At 41.1% G+C, this 20,638-nt stretch overlaps 1 protein-coding gene across 7 annotated transcripts in view; it reads left to right on the forward strand.

Annotated features, from left to right (window-relative positions):
* The window catches only part of TRANK1 (tetratricopeptide repeat and ankyrin repeat containing 1), a 114,768-nt gene that overhangs the window by 28,683 nt on the left and 65,447 nt on the right, over positions 1–20,638 (forward strand). For 2 of the 7 annotated variants that reach the window (XM_043508804.1, XM_038388697.2), the window contains exons 1-2: positions 7,873–8,024; positions 12,120–12,239. Coding sequence is in view for 3 of the 7 variants with exons in the window: in XM_038388693.2 (XP_038244621.1) it covers positions 7,906–8,024 (119 nt within the window). In the remaining 4 variants the exon portion in view is untranslated. Of the gene's footprint in view, positions 1–7,767; positions 8,025–10,705; positions 10,900–12,119; positions 12,240–20,638 lie in introns of those variants that run through there. The other 5 variants (XM_043508802.1, XM_043508803.1, XM_038388693.2 and 2 more) reach the window with 5 other exon arrangements.

Raw genomic sequence — 20,638 nt, forward strand, 5'->3', positions numbered from 1 at the left:
GGGGAGGGCATATGACCCTGTGTGCCTCCCTCCCCGCCACTGGTTGCCTTGGGAAGATGTGGCGCCAAGTACTGGGAGAAGTGGGTCCATCCTGGGGGTGCAGCCAGCCATGGAGGTCACAGAATCCCAGGCAGGGAGAGTTGGGTTGGTCAGTCCCCCTCCCTGTGTAAGAGAGATGTACAGGAGTGTGTTTGTCACCTCTCCCCGTGTGTGTGTGTGTGGGGGGCAGGTGGGTGTGTGTCACCCCTCCCTGTGTGAACTGTAAAGCCTTAAAGATAAGAAGGTAAATAAAAATAATCTAACTATGGGGTATTTCTTTTTAACAGGGACTCAGTCAACCTGATGTTAATTTGAACATTTGTACTGCATAGTTCTGATTGATTGCCATTTAAATTTTTATCAGGTGTCCCATATTCAGAATAAGGAAATATGGTCACCCTACCTCTTGGTCACCCTATCTCTTGAGCAAGAGATGGTAAAAACTGACTAAGAATTTCAGGACATGACAGCCCAAAAAAATGGATTGCCCCATCTGGACATTATTTGTAAAAGTCTATTTGAAGGTGTAATACTGTTGAGTTTGTTTGTGAATGACTTTAACTTTGAGTTCTAAAAGTGTTGGTCTACATTAGTTGGATGTTCTTCCTTTGTTCCAATCTATATGTGGTTCCTGGGACAAAGGCCCATTGCAATCAGTATGAGTCTTTCTATGGACTTCAAAGGGCTTTGAATCAGGTTCCAAGTCAGGAATGTGAAAGTTAGTATTCAGATAAGACAGAGAGATGAGAATACTATTAAAAATACATAACTTGGGCCCAATTCTGCACTATTCTGTATCTTGTGCAGTCAGTTATACTTCTATAAAGTGGGTGTGAAACACTACCATTCTGATCTAGTAGCACATAGGTGTAAATGCCCAAAGTGCAGTACAGTATCCCTATAGGCTTGTCTACAGTGGGTTGTGGGGTTTTTTTGCCTTGATGTAGCCACACTGAGGTGAGCTGAACTGGTGCAAGGCTCTACTGTAGATGTGTTGCATCAGTGTAAAATGTGACTTGCATCCATACAACTTACTCCAGTTCGACACTGGGTAAGATGCACTGGTAACACTTTTTATATAAGTGCAATGTGGCTGCTCTAGGGGTTTCCTCAGTGCAAAAATTCCCTGTGTAGGTAAGTCCTTATTTCTAGGCTTTGTTTGCCTAAGAAATTCCTAGTTTAACTTAAATTGTTTTTTAAATCTAGTTAACTGAGTGCAAAGCCATGTGTGGACACTTAAGGTTGGTCTATGCTACAAAGTTAGGCTGATTTAACTACGTTGCTCGGGCTGTGAAAAATTTCATGCCATGTGACGTAGTTAAGCTGACCTAAGGCCCAGTGCAGACACCAATAGATTTAGGGAAGAATGGACCTTCCATGGACCTAATTACCTGGCCTTGAAGAGGTGGATTTACTACAGCAACAGAAGAACTCTTTCTGTTGTTGTAGTAAGTGTCTATGCTACAGCGGCACAGCTGTGTTGTTTCTAGTGCAGACACAGCCTTAGTTCAGTTTAAGAGTGGCTTATTTTGGTTTTGATTAAACCTGTTCCCAGTTGATTTATGCAAAACTGAAATAAGGCTGGTTTAAACATCCATGCAGCCTTTTGAATTGGCTGAAGAAAACTTGTTTAAAACCGTGCCTTTAGTTTAGCCATGCAAGTTTCTCATGAAGCCAAGTCCTTACAGTTTTATTACTCATACCTTTACTTTGCAAGGACTGAGAAGACTGCTTTTCCCATACACATCCATATTATGTTGTAGGGGAGGGATATTTGGGGGGCTGCTTTATAAGACTTGGTGAAATTAGGAGAGACAGTGCCTGTTGCCAATCACAGCTTATTCCATTTCATAGTGGTTTATACTTGATACTCCCCTGTTCACTTCCCTAACAAATCTGGAAACATAAATGTTTGACAGGACAAGGTTTGGTGGAAGTATCAGGGTAGATACTGGAATAGAAACAGGAACAGAGCTAAGACATTCATTTTGCTGAGTTAGTTCTATCCCGCCTATGATGGTAAGGACAGCAATGGCCACCTATTTAGTCTTGTTTAAGTAGTAATAATAAGATAACAAAGTGTGTGGTACTGTATTAAAAAAACTTCACTGTAGGCTACTTGTTGTGGCTGGCATGCTTGTTTAAAAAAAATCCTGTATGCCTTATATCCATGCCCATCTACACTGGACTACTCCTGGGGGAATTCTGCATCAAAAAATTAAAAATTCGGCACCAACAAAATTAAAAATTCTGTGCACAATATTTTAAAATTCCGCGTATTTTATTTGTTAAAATAATGCAGTATAATCACACTGGTTTCAATTATTTTGGTAATTTATTTAGACTAAGGGCATGGCTACACTGGAAACTTCAAAGCGCTGTCGCGGGTGCGCTCCCACGGCAGCGCTTTGAAGTGTGCGTGCGGTTGCGTGCGAGCGCGGGGAGAGCGCTCTCCCAGCGCTCCTGGTAATCCACCTCTATGAGGGGATTAGCTCCAAGAGCTGGGAGCGTGGCTCTAGCGTTTACTCTAGCGCTTTAAAGCATTCTGACTTGCTGCACTCAGGGGGGTGATTTTTCACACCCCGAGCCAGCAAGTTAGAGCGCTATAAAATGTAAGTGTAGCCAAGCCCTATAATACAATGGATTAAGAATGGGAGTGGGGAGCATTGGAAGAAATCCCCAAACCCCTTCTGTCTAATAGTAATGTAGCTATTGTTGACCCTTTATTTCTAGTTATTAGTCAACAAAATAGGTAGCCATATGCTCAGTGTTACATCATAGGCAACTAAAGAGCAAGTGAGGGCTGGTGACTCATACTCACAATGTATATTGGCTACTGATCATCTCCAGAAAGGTCAGTAGCAAACAGTTCATGGAGCACATTTTGATAGGAAATTTTTTCAATCTAAAAATTTAGTCCAGTTCTAATCACTAAAGCACCATAAGCATTTATAAGGCACACTGTCCTTTACAATAAGACTCTTTTACACCACTCTGGCAATTCAAAGGAGCCTTAAAATGTTTACACCTGTTTTATACTCCTGGGGAAATTCACTAAGAACAATGGGAACAATTCACTAAGCAGGCAGGCTGCTACATTCTGATCTGCCTGAGGAGACAGAGCCTGCCCCATACCTACCTCCTCAGACACACCCAAAAACCCTGCCTCTCCATGCCAACCACGTCCTAATAGTGAGCAAGAGGGACTGAATGTCTCTCTCTCTCACACGCATGACTGCCAGCCCTCCTGTCCTGGTAGTGATTTATGTCTCTACCGGCTGCTGCGGGTGCCCAAACTGACCTGCCTGCACTGCTGGAGAGGGGCGTGTGACTGGTCTCGGGGCTTCCCTTTGCTTCCCTATCAGAAGTGAAAGCCCCCTCCTCAGCAAAGGGTGCGAATTATAAAGGCACATAGGTCTGGTTTACACATAGTTTTTGTACTATTTCAGTTGGGGTTATGATTTTTTTTATTGAAATAGTTATGCTGGTATAATTTCTATTGTGGATGCATTTATATGGGTATTTAGGTGCCTTATAGCCCGGTTTACATGACAAATTTTTTGCTGACATAACTATGTTGGTTAGGGGTGTGATGAGGTATGATCTGTGACTGACATAGGTGTACTGGCAAAAACGCCTAGTGCAGACAGTTATATTGGCGAAATTATGCTTTTGCTGGTATAGTTCATTTTGCTCAGGGAAGCTGGCATAAGCTATATTGGCAAAATGTTGCCACTACTACCACCATTCTTGCTAGCAAGCATGCTTGTGCCTCTGGACACTCAGTACTGCTCCACAAAAGGGTCCATCTCCATTCAATTTCTATTCCTTCCACACTCAACTTTAAAGGCGAAACTTAGCAGTTCCCAGAAACCTTGCATACTTGTGTGGAGTAGAGCTGCTGCATTTGGAATTGTTCCTTTCACTTTCAATGGGAGGAAAAGACTTCACATGGGCTATTGTTTTGCATACTGCTAAGTTTCATTTGTAAAGCTGGTGCAGAAGAAAAAGAAACAAACTAACTTTCATTTGCTATATTGTGACTCATTTCAAATGTATGACTGTTCTCTTGGAGATACCGTAATGCATGTTTGCTGTGAGAGTGTTTCAGGTCATAATTCCTGCTGAATTCTGTAGCAGAATTTTGCAAGAAGTTTTATCAGAATTAATGTGAGATGAGTAAAGTGAAACTGTATGCCTGCATTTAAGTGTGATGACCCAGAATGGATGTCTAGTTTCAAGTTTGCACCAAACTCCAAGTGAACTGGCCTTCACCTCTATGAGCCAGCCTTCCATTACTCAGCCCCGGCAACAGGCTTATATACATTTTGTCCAGTTAGTGTGAGTTTCGCTTGAGTAAGAACTGCTGCATCTCACCCACGGACTTTGTCTTCTTCAGCTCACTTAATATATATAAATAAAATTACACAGAGTAGTTTCTAAAGTTCTCCTCTGTTGTTCTAGCACTGATACAGCTCCACGGATCCTAGCAACTGTGGGAGCACTAGTGTAGACCATGCACAAGGTGTTTTTGCCAATGTGTTGTCTAGACTTTCTCTGATCAAAGTTAAATTATGTGGTTGTAAAAATCTCTCGTGACAGCACAATTGCTAGTACCCCATATGTGGTGCTACAGCAGTAGAAATTCTGAAAATGCTCTGTGTAGAAGACACAGACTTGTCAGCCTGTAAGACCTTGTGTATATTAAGAGATCAGTTGATTGTAACAGCTTTCACTCTATTGAAATGCCTCATTTTAAAAGTTTTGTTTAGAACAAAAACAATTACTGAAAGATACATTGGCAAGTTATACATCTTTGCTGTAGGCTATCAATTTGCTTTCTTTAATTAAAAAAAAGGTAGAAAGTGGCATGTGAAAGTTTCAAATTTCTTAAAAATGTGAGGTTTCCTTATACACACAGGGTTGTCTCACACTAAAATGAGTGCAGAAATAATTACCTACCTCACTGAGGTGTTGTGAGGCATCGCTAATTAATTATTGTAAAGTGCTTTGTGATAAAAGATGCTATTGAAACTTAATATATATGAATACTCTACATACTTATATGTTAAGTAAGTCATTGAGGCATTTAAAATATTATACCTTTTTTTAAAATCCTCCAATTAGTAATACTTTGCACTTCTAGAACACATTATCCAAGAATCCTACAGTACTTTCTGAAGATGGGGTACATAATATCATCCCTATTTTATAGTTGGGAAAACAGAAAGCATGATTTGCATACACATTGACCATTCACACCTACCACTGAACACTAGGCCTTAACAGACTTGCACACGGTCAGACAGCAAGTTAATGGTCCTGCTAAGACAGAATCTCTGCTGTTCCAGTCTTTTTCTCTATTCACTGACCCCATGCTGACTCCCAATAATTAGTAATAATTAGGGATGCCAAGCGATTAAAAAAAATAATCACGATTCATCTCGTGATTAAAAAATGTGATTAATTGTGATTAATCATGTGTTTAACTGTTAAACAATAATAGAATACCATTTATTTAAATATTTTGGGTGTTTTCTACATTTTCAAATATATTGATTTCAATTACAACACAGAATACAAAGTGTACAGTGCTCACTTTAATTCACCTCATACAAGTACTGTAGTGCAATCTCTTTATAATGAAAGTTTAACTTACAAATGTAGAACTATGTATAAAAAATAACTGCATTCAAAAATAAAACAATGTCAGACTTTAGAACTTACAAGTCTACTCAGTCCTACTTTAGCCAATCACTCAAACAAAAAACTTTCGTTACAATTTGCAAGAGATAGTGCTGCCCACGTCTTGTTTACAATGTCACCTGAAAGTCAGAACAGGAGCTTTTTGCATGGCACTGGTTCGCTGGCATCGCAAGATATTTACATGCCAGATGCGGGAAAGATTCATATATCCCTTCATGCTTCAACCACCATTCCAGAACACATGCATCCATGCTGATGACGGGTTCTGCTTGATAAGGATCCAAAACAGAGCGGACCGACACATGTTCATTTTCATCATCTGAATCAGATGCCACCAGCAGAAGGTTGATTTTCTTTTTTGGTGGTTTGGGTTCTGTAGTTTCCGTATCTGAATGTTGCTCTTTTGAGACTTTTGAAAGCATTCTCCACACCTCGTCACTCTCAGATTTTGGAAGGCACTTCAGATTCTTAAACCTTGGCTCGAGTGCTGTATCTATCCTTAGAAATCTCACATTGGTACCTTCTTTGCATTTTGTGAGATCTGCTGTGAAAGTGTTCTTAAAATGAACAACATGTGCGGGGTCATCATCCAAGACTACTATAATATGAAATCTATGCAGGTAAAACAGAACAGGAGACATACAATTCTCCCCAAGAAGTTCAGTCACAAATTGAATTAATGCATTTTTTTTTTTACGAGAATCATCAGCATGGAAACATATCCTCTGGAATGGTGGCTGAAGCATGAAGGGGCATTTGAACATTTAGCATATCTGGCACATAAATACCTTGCAATGCTGGTTACAACAGGGCCATGTGAATGCCTGTTCTTACTTTCAGGTGACATTGTAAATAAGAAGCAGTCAGCAGTATCTCCTGTAAATATAAAACAAACTTGATGGTCTTAGCAATTGGCTGAACAGGACGTAGGACTCAGTGGACTTTTAGGTTTTACATTGTTTTGTTTGTGAGTGCAGTTATGTTACAAAAAAAATTCAACATTTGTATGTTAAACTTTCACGATTGTGAATGTAGATCCCACTACAAAGATTCACAATAACGAGATTATATGATGTGAATTGAAAAATACTATTTCTTTTATTTATCATTTTTATAGTGCAAATATTTGTAATAAAATAATAATATAAAGTGAGCACTGTACACTTTGTATTGTGTTGTAATTGAAATCAATATATTTGAAAATGTAGAAAAACATACAAAATATTTAATAAATTTCAATTGGCATTCTATTGTTTTACAGTGTGATTAATTACAATCCATTTTTTGAGTTAATCGCATGAATTAACAGCGATTAATCAACAGCCCTACTAATAATGCATGTTCAGAAGCATAATTTTGAATCATGCACTTTAAAAATCAAGTATCGGGGGTAGCCGTGTGTTAGTCTGTATCCACAAAAACAACAAGGAGTCCGGTGGCACCTTAAAGACTAAGAGATTTATTTGGGCATAAGCTTTCGTGTTTCGTTTTCACTTTAAAACGATGATATGGAAGGTAAATGTCCCAGGGAACCATACAGCAAAATCCCTTTTGCACCCAAAGGTTTTCAGAGAGAGGACTAAAACACAGGACCCAAAGTTTGGAGCAGTCTGAAATCACAATGTAAACGTTAAAAGAAAAGGAGGCCTTGTGGCACCTTAGAGACTAACAAATTTATTTGCGCATAAGCTTTCGAAACGTTGCAGCTGCCCGGTAAGTGTCTTCATGGTCAAAAACAACCCCTGGGATCTGGATTCCAATATTGGGGGGTGGGGGGGGGAGTTCAGATTGGTCATCCAAGGCTTGGGCTGTCACCCCTCATGTTGCCCCTTCCTGGCACCTAATAAAAACATCATTAAGCACCTTACGGGTAGGTTAACACGGGGGGGGGGGCGAAATCCCTAGTGAGCGGTACACGGGACGCCTCCCAACGTGCAAGCGGCGCGGGCGGCCGACAAATCCTGCTCCCCCCCCCCTCCCCCCGCCGCCTCTTAAGCTCCGGGCGGGGGGGCGGCTCAGGACAGGCTGGTTTCGATTTTCGAACTCTCAGCGGCTCAGGGTTCCATCCCCGGCGCGAGCCGCCCGTTTCCCTGAAATGACGTCGACGGGAGGGAGGGGTTAGAACGCTGGCCCGCCCGGGTGTGGGGCGAGCCCACTAGGATGGGTTTTGTTTACGCGCCAGGCCGCTGGGTCGAGCTGCGCGCGATGGAGGAGCACAGAGCAGCCGCAGCGGCAGATGCCTCTGCGGGCTGGCGTCCTGCCGCCCCGTCAGGATTCAGGTGGGTGGGTGGGTGCGTGTCGCCATTGTATCCGTGGGAAGTGCAGCAAGCCAGGGAGCTGCCCACAGGAGGAAACAGCCTGCACCTCTGCTTTAGGCAGGGGGCACTCAGGGCTCATGCAGGACCCCACCGCCTTCCCCTCGCTTATTCCCGAAGGCTAAAAGGGAGAGCGAGAGCCCCGAGACCACCTTCCCATAGGCGCTCCCGCGTTCGGCAGGGCTGCGTTGCGCTGAAGGATGTGTTTCGGGAGGGGCCCCCAATCCCACCTTCCTTGGGCACCCAACCCTGCCAGGAAGCTAGTGGGGGGTGCTCAAGGAACGCAGGAGAGGGTCCATATTGCTTTTAAGGGAAGGGGTGTTGTATTCTACATGTGCAAAATACCGACTACATGAATATTTTACAAAAAGAAAAGGAGGACTTGTGGCACCTTAGAGACTAACACATTTAGTTACTACGAAGTGAGCTGTAGCTCACGAAAGCTTATGCTCTAATAAATTTGTTAGTCTCTAAGGTGCCACAAGTCCTCCTTTTCTTTTTACTGCTACTCTGAAACCTATAAATATTTTAGAGGCTTGCCTGCATGTGGGGTGAATCATGAAGCCATCTTTGCTCTTTCACCCGCGGGGCGGACTCTGGTTTGTGCCCTCAGGTACAGAGTACTTAAAAAAGAGTGACAGGTTTCAGAGTAGCAGCCGTGTTAGTCTGTATTCGCAAAAAGAAAAGGAGGACTTGTGGCGCCTAACAAATTAGAGACTAACAAATTTTTTAAAAAAGAGTGACTGGTTGTGTGGATCTGTGTTGCAAAGTGCGGGGACTAGTTTTGTGCGATTTGGTAACGAGCACATTTTCTAGTGGAGTTGGACCCTTTCCCCACTGGGATTAAGTCTTGTACTGTTGCACCACAAAGCTGCTTTTTGATCTCTCTGCAAACTAAAAAAGTTTTCTCGTTAAAAAGCAGGGTGAATGGTCTCTGCACTTTGGTAGTAGCTTATCCTTGTAATGTTTGTTTGTTCTTTTAATCCTTTTCTTGGCTGTTTGTTCCAAAACAAACCAGCAGTTTTGCAATATTGCAAAAATAGATAATTGAGGTTTATTGCAAGTGGTAAAAATATTCCAGATCTCCTGGAAAATATGTTAGTAGGAGTCCAATGGTTTTCCCATGCATCTGTGAAAATAGATATATTGGACTCTTCAGAGCTGAATATAGTCTAAGCATAGGCGAGGGAGCCAGGATTTGTAGCATTGTATTCCTAGCTCAGATATTGACTCACTGGTCTTGTCTACACCAGGGAAATCGTGCAGAGACTCTCATGTCACTTATACTGGTTCAGCTCCATCAGCAGTACTGGGAAACCTTGTGTAAACAGCTACCCAAGTTTCAAGTACCCTGTTGACTAGATCTTTTCTGGGCTGGATCACATCTTGTGGTGCTTAAAATGTGATGGGAACTGGTGGCTGATCTACACTAGGATTCTCAAAGTTGCTGTCCCCCTTCCCTCTCCCCTCCTGGATGTAAACCAGAGTTAACAATTTGCTGTATTTCCCTAATGGAGATTGGAAGTGCTAAATACATACAAAGTTGCTTATGAGAGTGTAACTCTGGTTTATGTACACAGCTATTCTCCTGGAGATAGGACATGCTATTGCCCTTCTTACAGGGAGGAAGAGGCAATAACTTGGAAATTAAAACAAAAAATCCTATTCTGTTACAATGATAGGATAACACTACTTTGAATAATAGGACCAAATTCACCACGGGTGTAAACAGAGTAATTATTAACTTCAGGGAGGTCTATGCCACACATGCTAGTGGTAAGTTTGGCTTGGGAGGGGAGGAGGAAGAATGTCAAGCATAGAGAGATCTTTTTAAATAAACCCACAATGGCTCTTGACTTGTTCTGTGACAAAGAACTACACCATTAAATTAATCAGATTCACATTTAATTCTTGTGTTTAAGTGGTGGAGCTGCAATACTGTGCATTTTACTAGTATTATCTTTTAGTTGTAAAGTGCTATAAGTTTTCATGGGGCTGCACAAGACAAGTTGTTAGACAAGTACTTGCCCTGTGGAGTTTACAGTCTAAATGGGATGAATACAACTTGAATAATTAAGACAGGGTAGGAGCATAGAGTCGTAACTGACCTGTGGTAGATCATCTAAAGCCCCATTTATCCAGTGATCGATCTCAAAGAGACAGATGTGATCCCTTCACTCAGACTGAGTAGTATCTTACTCTGTGACTAGTTTCCTTGATTTCACAGTTAGAGCCCTGTGAAAATCACAATTTCACGGACTGAGTGGAAATAGTGAACTTAGCCCAAGATGTGCTGTTGGCAAAATTGTGGGAGTTGGAAGTGGGCATCTGTGCTCACTAGTCTCAAACTCCATACACCTTGTAGCTTGCATTCCAAGTGGCAGCTGCGGCACTGGTTAATGTGCCCCGCATAAAACCAGCTCCCGGTTCTTCTCCCCCCCGCCCCGAACTACTGCTCCAACTAACGCTGCTGTGCACTACAAGCTTGTACCTAGATTGATATGCATGGATACCCACTTCCCTGCTCTTGGAAAAATCATAGCAGTTCAGGAGGGGCTTGGTGGCTGTGCATATTCTGTGAAAATGCATACTTTACTTGTGCTGCTGCCTTGGAATTTAAAAAATAAATCTGTGATTTTTGACAGGTTCTTATGGTGTAAGGTCCTGGCACGGTTTCAGTGCTACCTGCACCTCTCTTCCTTTGCTGTCTCTCTGAGTGCAAACCCGCAAGTGTCAAGCCTTTACTTCTCTATCATGGGGTGGATTTCCATGTTTCTCCCATTCGTGCACCAGGCTCTGAGCTACAGTACCCTGTGTACTGACTGTGCTTACACAGCAGGTATGACAGGTCCAGCACCTGCAGTTCTTCCCTTCAGGAGTGTGAGTGTGTGTGGTGGCCAGACAGCACTCTTAAAACCAAATTGTTGTTTAACAGTAGGAACAAAGCATTTAGAGAAGAAGAATTTTGAAACAGTCTACATAAATGTTTCTTACCTAAAGACTTACCATCCCCCATGAAGAAAAGGAGTACTTGTGGCACCCTAGAGACTAACAAATTTATTAGAGCATAAGCTTTCGTGAGCTACAGCTCACTTCATCGGATGCATCCGATGAAGTGAGCTGTAGCTCACGAAAGCTTATGCTCTAATAAATTTGTTAGTCTCTAGGGTGCCACAAGTACTCCTTTTCTTTTTGCGAATACAGACTAACACGGCTGCTACTCTGAAACCTGTCATCCCCCATGGTATCTTACAGACCTAACTTCTGTAGACACCCTAGCAGATCCTGAGGGTTACTCTGATTTTTTCTGAATGGCTGTCTCTTTCTTGAGGGAGTCCATTTTTCAGCTGTTCTAGTACTTTTTGATCTTCAGGTTTCCAGGCCTTGGCTGTACTCATTAAAACCGGTTTTGTAAATTTGCTGCAGTTAGGAGGTTGAATTGTCAAAATTAATAGTTGGGGCATTGTCTCTTAACAACTCTTAAGTGTTTGCTGAGAAGTGGCTTATCTTCAGCCATTTTGATTCCTTCCTGCTTGTTTTCCTTACAGCACCCCTATTGAACTAAACCAGTATTTATGCAGTAAACATCCCAATAAACAGGTCAACACACAGTATTCCTAACTTACTGCAGAGCAGCTCCAAATCAGTCATAGGTGCTATTTAGCATATGTAGAGATATCACAAGCTAGTTTTTCATCAGTAGATCTCTCAGCAGTTCCCAAAACCCCTGTGAGACTGGGAAGTGCTATTATCCCTATATTACAGATGGGGAACGGAGACACAGAGGTAAAGCCTAAGCTCACACAGAAAGTCAGTAGCGGAGCAGGTAATTTAATCTGGGTCTCCCAAATTCTATGCTATAGCCCTAATCACTAAACCATCATTTAAGAACTAGTAACAAAGATGATTTGTGGTTTAACAGGGGATCTGAGGGCATCTGTGTGCCACTAACTGCTTTTGCTTTCATCTTTCCTTATTGTTTTTGCTTCCCCCTCACCCATTGTCTTCCCTGCCTGAAAATCAACTAAATATCTATCTTCTTTATTTTTTGCATTTTAGTTGTGTCTGGAGCCCTGCCAGAGATTGAGGCTCCGTTCCAATAAGCACTGTAAATACACAGAGTAAGAAAAGTGACCTGCCCGAAGAGCTGACAGTCTAAACAGACACAACAGATAAAAGGTGGGAGACAGGAAGAATTATTATTCCAGTTGTACAGATGGGAAAGAGAGACTAGGCGATTTGCCCAGAGTCACACAGGATGGCTGTGTCAAAGCTGGACATTGAGCCCAGATGTTCTCAAGTCTCTGTCCTTTGCCTTAACCTCCAGGCCATTTTTCATCTCAAAATCCCTTATGCCCCCTATCACTCTGATTTCTGTGACCCCAACTATCCCTCCCATTGTTAACTTCCAGATATCTCCTAGGACAATGGTGGGCAACCTGAGGCCTGTGGGCCGCATGCGGCCCATTAGGGTAATCTGATTGTGGGCCGCGAGACATTTTGCTGACATTGACAGTCCACAGGCACGGCCCCTTGCAGTTCCCAGTTGCCGTGGTTCGCTGTTCCTAGCCAATGGGAGCCGCAGGAAGCGGAAGGCCGCCCCGTTGGCTGGAAACAGTGAACCACAGCCACTGGGAGCTGCGGGGGTCCATGCCTGCGGACGGTCAACATCAGCAAAATGTCTCACGGCCTGCAATCACATTACCCTGATGCGGCACAGGTTGCCCACCACTGACCGAGGATCACTATCAGTACCAGAGAGTGGCAAAAATTTGCCAATATCAACTGCTGGTATTATCAGAAATCTCCTTTCTCCTTCCTTTTCCAGCTCCACCTTTAGGAGCTGTGCATGTAAGGCAATTGTACTTCCTCCTCATATTTTGCTCTCTTTCTTCAAGCCCTGAAGAGACAATCTCTAAAATGTCATCTATCGTGTATCTTAACGTATTAAACCTTGCAACTTTTTTTTAATCCTTCCACATATTTGCAAATGCCAATGGGTGATAATTTTGAGGGTTATTTAAAATTGCTGATAACTTTTTGTTTTGGGATACGGTTATCGTGGGTTGGAGTTAAAGTTGCCAACCCTTTAGGATTGTCGTGAAGAAACCTACAGGAGTGCACCCAACCAAAATTGGCAACCTTAGTTGGGGTATAATGTGCATAACTTGTATGTGTGTGTGTGTGTGTGTGTGTGTATGTGTGTATATATATATATATATAACTTGTGTGCATTTCAGAACATGGGCAAAAGAATCTAGTCTACATGAGCACATTTAAAGTATCTTAGGCCCAGATGCTGCTATGAATACTTAGTGTATGTCTATACTGCAGCTGGGAGAGTTCAAGCCTGCCTGACCCCTTGCGTCTGCGCTTAGGTGGCTAGCCCAAACTGCCGTCCATGCTGCAACATCCACACTGCTATTCTTAACATGCTAGCTTGAGTGAAGCTAATATGAGTCTGTCTACCTCATCTGGGAGGCACGCTCCCTGCTGCAGTGTACTCATACCTTTAAAGAAAGTGACTTGGGCCCTGATCCTGCAGTGGACTCCAGGTGGGTACCAAGGTCTCTGCATGCAGAGTTTATTGCAGGTTCAGAGCCATTAAGTAAGGACAGATAATAGGTTGTATTGTGGTATGAGAAATGTCCAAATGATGTACCTCTTTCCAGATGAATCTTTGTTTAAAGCTGAGCTGCAAAGAAAATGGGCGGGGCAAAAAGTAGGGTTATGCTCGGTTCTGGAACCATTTGTATAGTGGCGGTGCTGAGAGCCATTGAATCAAACTGTAAACCCTGTATATGCTGGAATCCACTTCAAGCCAGGGGGTACGGTAGCACCCCTAGTTCCAGCACCTATAGTTGTGCTATTATTTTTCTTGGTCTATGTTGTAGAAAGAAGGCTGGCTTTTTTGTGCTTTTTAAACAATTTCTGATTTTTTATTTATTTATTTTATTTTTTAACGTTAGGAATTCAAGTTTTGTCGGACTTGGAAGAGTCTATGGTGACTGAGAACTAGTAAAATGATATTACAGGAGTCTAAATGCTGAATAGTTGAGCGGGGAAAGGATTTTTAGTAGGGCTGTCTAGCGATTAAAAAAATTAATCATGCGATTAATTGCACTGTAAACCACCGTTCCAGAGGACATGCGTCCATACTGATGATAAATTCTGCTCAATAATGATCCAAAGCAGATTGGAGCGATGCATGTTCATTTTCATCATCTGAGTCAGATGCCACCAGCTGAAGGTTGATTTTCTTTTTTGGTGGTTCGGATTCTGTAGTTTCTGCATCTGAGTGTTGCTCTTTTAAGACTTCAGAAAGCATGCTACACACCTCATCCCTCTCAGATTTTGGAAGACACTTCAGATACTTAAAGCTTGGGTTGAGTGCTGTAGCTATTTTTAGGTATCTCACATTTGCATTTTGTCAAATCTACTCTGAAAATGTTCTTAAAATGAACAACATATCACCCGAGACAATGATCACCCGAGACTGCTATAACATAAAATATAATGCAGAATGTGGGTAGAACGAACAGGAGACGTACAGTTCTCCCCCAAGGATTTCAGTCACAAATTTAATTAACACATTTTTTTTTTTTAACGAGCATCATCAGCATGGAAGCATATCCTCTGGAATGGTGGTCAAAGCATGAAGGGGCATATTTATGTGCCAGATGCATTAAAGATTCATATCTTGTGATGCCAGCTACAACAGTGCCATGCCGAATGCCTGTTCTCACTTTCAAGTCCACTTGAAACATAAGACGTAGGACTGAGTGGACTTGAAGTGTAAGTGTGCTTACAATTTAGCTGTGTGTCTTAGCACACTGAGTGGACTTGTAGGCTCTAAAGTTTTACATTGTTTTTGGTGCAGTTATGTAACAAAAATATTCTACATTTGTAAGTTTCACTTTAATGATAAAGAGATTGAAGTACAGTACTTGTATGAGGTGAATTGAAAAATATTTTTTATCATTTTTACAGTGCAAATATTTGTAATAAATATAAAGCGATCACTGTACACTTTGTATTCTGTGTTGCAATAGAAAACAATATATTTGAAAATGTAGAAAAATCCAAAAATATTTAATAAATTTCAGTTGGTTTGATAGTGTGATTAATCACAATTAATTTTTTTAATCGCAGTTAATTTTTTTGAGTTAATCGCACGAGATAACTGTGATTAATTGACAGCCTTAATTCTTAATTTTTTTTTTATTTAAAAACTCAACTACTTATTGAAAAAGCCCACTTATTTAACAAATTAAATAACTTAGTAAATGACTAAGACTTTGGATAGAGTATGCCTTTAATAAAGATTCAGTACTCTTATTCTTTCGATTAAAATATGAACTAGTGAAGTACGTGCTTTGAGATAAACAGCAGTTCTTCCCACAATACTGGGGAAGATCAGACTGGATAATCTTGATATTTCTAAGATAATAAACAAGCAGAAATTAACTTGATTATTATTATTTTGGCTGGGAGAAGAGGTATGTCTAGAGTTGGAGAGACCAGAGTCTTTCGGGTCATGCACTTTCATACATGATAAAACAAAAGAGCACAAGCCTAATTTTTAATAGAATCTTTGCAAGTCACTTTAAAGAATGCAACATGATGCTGAACTGGATGTGGATAGTTAATTTAGCTGTGAAAGGACTAGAATTGTTGCTTCCTTTTCAGGGCAAAAAAAGTTAGCTTTGTTATTGTTGTAGGATCCTAAAGTCACGGTCATCCCTAGACAGAGGAAAAATAATACTTGGCACTTAAGTTGCAGTGTCTGTACATCCTCTTGAAAATGAGCACTAACGTATTGTCTGATACTGCAGTTAATAGTGTGAGCGTGGACTGTCATGCATGGGCAAAGCCCCACTCGCTGTCATGCACAGGATCAGGGGCTATGTATTTGGGATTGGGCTGCCCGTGGCCTAGCACTTTTTTCAGGTGGATAGCTCTTTCAACACACGTGGGATAATACAATTTCCCTGCAGGAACATGCTTTCTTTCTACCACCAGGTCTTGATATTCCTTTACTTTTTAGCTTCCGTGTCTAGATTGATTTTTGAATTACCGTATCGCCTCAGAGGAATGGAGGTTGTTCTTAACTCTGAACAAAATACTACGGTTCTTTCAAAAGTTTACAACTGAACTTTGACTTAATACAGCTTTGAAACTTTACTATGTAGAAGAAAATGCTGCTTTTAACTATCTTAATATAAGTGAAACAAGCACAGAAAGTTTCCTTACCTTGTCAAATCTTTTTATTAAAACTTTCCCCTTTTTTTTAGTAGTTTCCATTTGACACAGCACTGTCTTGTATTTGCTTTATTTATTTATTTTCTCTCTGCTGTTGCCTAATTCCATACTTCTGGTTCCAAATGAGATGTGTGGTTGACCTCTGGTGTTTATAACTTTGAGGTTCTACTGTATTGTGTGATGTGGAAATGGGAGGGTGGGCGGGCGGGCAAAGCCAGTCAAAGAATAGTCAAGGACTTCCAGGAACCACCCAGGGTCTTGCATGTTACTTTGCACAGAATCTGGCAAAATTTAGACCTTGTCTCGATTATGGGTGAGTTTTGGGATGATAAACACCAGCTAACACGGTTTTAAAGGTATTAAAACGTGTTTAAGCTAGGTGCTAACACAATTTTAAATAGCAATTAAAATGTGCTCCCTAAATTTTTTTCCTAGCCTAAACAGGCTAGAAGGCCCTGTCCAAACTTGACAAGTCTTATTCTTCCTGTGCCTGAAATTTTAATTTGTTTGAGTCACAACTAGATAGTTACACTTAGACTATGTCCACATTAAACATTACAGGCACTACAGTGGCATAGCCACAGCATTGCAGCTACGCCACTGCAGTGTAGACGCTTCCTATATTGATGTAGTTAATGCATCTCTCTGAGGGATAGTAGCTGGGTCAAACAAAGAGTTCTTCTGTTGATCTTGCTGTGTCTACCCTTGGGGTAAGGGCGACCTAACCATGGCACTCGGGGCTTGGAATTGTCCACAACCCTGAGCAACATAGGTAGGGCGGCTTAATTTTTAAGTGTAGACCAGGCCTAAGTGCCAGAATTATGAGCCAGAATGTTGGAACATCACAGGTGCAAAAATAACAGCATATTCTGCAATTTTAAGATTTGTGCCATCTTCACCATTTGATGCAGAGCCAAATCACATTTTTTAGAAAGTTCTATTTTGTTTTCCTACTCTTTGCAGACAACTATTTCAATGCAGGCTGAAAACTTTTGTGCAGCATCAAGGGAACAAAGTGTAAAGTGCTGCAGCCTCCTTTGTGTGGCTTTTGGGACCTTTCAGTGCAACAATAACATTCAGTGGGCCTCATGTTAGTGCATTCCATCTGTCTGTGGTGGTTAGAGGCTGGGAGAGGACTCCATCTTTCTGCCTGACAGCTGCTGTGTTTGCTTTCAGAAGGAAGTAAGAGAGGCTGCTTCTTTGGCAAATGTTCTTGTTGCCTGTTGGAATGTGTTTGTTTGCTTTCTCTCTGAATGCTACTGAAAGTGTTTGGCAGTCACTCTTCTACAGTTTTGGTTGTTTGTGTTTTCTGCTGACTTGGCAATGTCTGTCTTTGAGGACAGGGGTAAGAAGTTGCATTCTTTTTGCATGACAGGAAGGGTGACCACAAAGACTTCCAGAGGATGAATTTCCCCAGGCCGGGAGAGAGGCTTCTCATTTCCCACCATTGCTGATAACATTATCCTCCAGATGTAAATAACGCAACCCCCCCACATCTTTCATTTAAACAAAAAAAAAAAAAAAAACCCAATAACTTGTTGCCTGGCTGCCTGGATTTTGGAGGAAGTGACGTGCCTTAGGGAAAAAGGCCTTTTCTACCTAAAAAGAAAAGGAGGACTTGTGGCACCTTAGAGACTAACACATTTATTTGAGCATAAGCTTTCGTGAGCTACAGCTCACTTCATCGACCTAGCAACTGTCGCTATAAGGTGAAGCTTCAAGATGAACTTGAAACAGCAGCATTAAGTTAATCACATTAGATAATGTAGTACTATTCTAGTTTTTCTCATTAAATAAGTAGCTTAACATATTGTTTATCTTACAAAATGTATAACCCCAGACATGCAGGCTGACCAATGTGTCTGGGCCTTTAACTTTCACGTTTCCTGATTATGGGATCCAGTTCTCAGTATTGCTAACCCCAAATGTTCAAAAATCACAAGTCAGGCCTCCAAAAAAATGATTGCCTTAAAGATCATGTTATTAAAAAAAATAATTAATTGAGCCTTTAGGATTCACTCTGATCACTGTTTCAAGCTTTTCTCCACAACTCTCCCACTCATTTTCTCCCCCCCACCAAAAAAAAAAAAAGCAAAAGAAAATAAAATAAAATTGGGACTTTCATGTAATCACATCTCCAGGAACTGGTGAAACACCAATTATCATGAGTCTCAACAGAATCCTAAGACTTGGCAACACTGAAGTCAATGGGAGCTTTGCCCTTTGATTCAGTAGGAATAGGATAGGATCTTAGTGATTTTACTGTTGTATACAGTATTTAGGTCCCAATCCTGCAAACACTTACACACATGCTTAATTTTGCTATAATGACTAGTCCCATTGACTTCAGTGAGACTCTTCACAGTAGAAAAGTTAAGCCCATTCTTAATTATTTTCAGGATCAGGGTCTTGATATTAAATTCATGTAGTTATTTGCATTCAGTGATTCTGAAAGCATGGAGAAGGGTCTTTGTGACTTCCTTGCCCTGAGACCTCTGTATTTCTGTGATTTAAGGAAGATTTCCACACTGTGAGGGACTTGGGATTTCCCCAGCAGGAAAGCCAAGACCTTTGGTTACTTATGATTGTATGTTCTTATGATTCTGATTTTGCTTATTTCTGTTGCATGAAATAAATTATGCTCATTCAAGCCAGAATAATAGATTATATCTCTGTTGTGAACTCCTACGAATGGACAGATGTTTAGCTTTCTTTGAGAGAGAATTAAACTTCAGGAAGACATTAGAGTAATGTGTTTTATGTAGCAATTGGCAGTTAGTTCAGTGGTTCTGTTTCAATAAGCACTCAGCTGTTAAATTTGGATATCCAAACCTTGACTCTTGTGCCCAGCCTTGCTCCCGATGAAGTCAACAGTAATCATCCCATGGACTTCATTAGTATCTGTTCTAGGCCCTTGGCTGGCAAGCTCAAAAGAATAGGCTTTACCACAAGATTTTTAGTTCTGCTTCTGGTTGTGCTAGAGTACTGCATAAAGAGACTCTCTTGCTATATTTCATCACTACTGCTTCTGGACAGAATCAAGAAATGAAAGAGATCACAAAAATTAAAAACTGGCCAGAAGAAGTTGGTCAGATTATTGCAAATGCCGAACAAGATTGGTTAATGTTGGGGAATACGTTTTGGGTCAGCTCTACCGAGTAGATTGAAACCAGAGGCAGAGCTTTGATCACTCTCCTCAGTCCATCAGAAGTCTCGCTTTGCTTTTTGCACAGGCATGATAGTTGTGTTCCTCTCTGTCTCTTGACTTTAACTGGTCAGTCTCCCGTTCCTTACATTTATTGTTTTTCTTTCTGGGGGAAGACGTGAATTTATCTTATTTTGCTTATGCTGGGGTAAATTAGGAGTATTTTACACTGGTGTAAAATGGTGCAAGTGAGATCAGAATTGGATCCTATGAACCAGCATACTTCTGCTTCCTCTTTTATCTTTTTGTCTTGTGAGAAGAGATTAAAATTTCTGGGGGTCTCTAAAATTTGATCTTGTGATAAATTCTGTAACCATTATACTCCATGTTTGGTTATTTTTTTGTTTTTCTCCCCCCCCCCCCGCCCCCTCTCCCCCCTTTCTTTCTATTTGTATTTTATTAGAAAATCAGTAACAAAAAGCAAAGAAATGTTGTAACAAAGCTCTCTCACTATATTGTTCTATAACATGTTTGTCAAACTTCTTTATAGTGTTGATTTTTATTTTAAACGGACCTAAAATTAATACTTAATATTACAATAAACAAATTTAATTCTGGGCAAAAGCCAGAGACCCCACCCTCAGTTCATTCTCCACCTTAATTTTTGAAAAAAACAACAGTCAAAGTTCACCCTTGATAAAATGCCTTCCGTCACCATAGGAAGCACCTGTGCAGGGGAGCCACAGCCGTGTAGCTGTGCCGCTGTAGCATCCATAGTAAAGACAAGTAGTGAGCATAACCCCATAGTTTAGACAACCTTCACTAATGGAAGAGGTTTTTCCATTGCAGTAGAACACCACTTCCTTGAGTGATAGTAGCTAGGTCAACAGAAGCATTCTTCTGTAAACCTAGCTCTGTCTATGCTGGGGATTAGGTTGACATAGCTACAGCACTCGGGTGTAGATTTTTCACACTCCTGAGCATCATAGCTACGTCAGCCTGTGTAGACCAGGTCTAAGTCTTGTTCTGTTAGTATTCAAATTTTTGAGTCTGATGCAAGATTTCCAAATTGATGGGAATGTTTAGCAACACTTTTGTTTATTGGTAGTTCATTCTTGAAAAGTATTTTACTTGAAGCTTCAAAACTTGCTTTTGAGATTTTTTGTTTTGT

This window comes from Dermochelys coriacea, chromosome 2 (genome assembly GCF_009764565.3).
Source record: "Dermochelys coriacea isolate rDerCor1 chromosome 2, rDerCor1.pri.v4, whole genome shotgun sequence".
Lineage (NCBI taxonomy): Eukaryota > Metazoa > Chordata > Testudines > Dermochelyidae > Dermochelys > Dermochelys coriacea.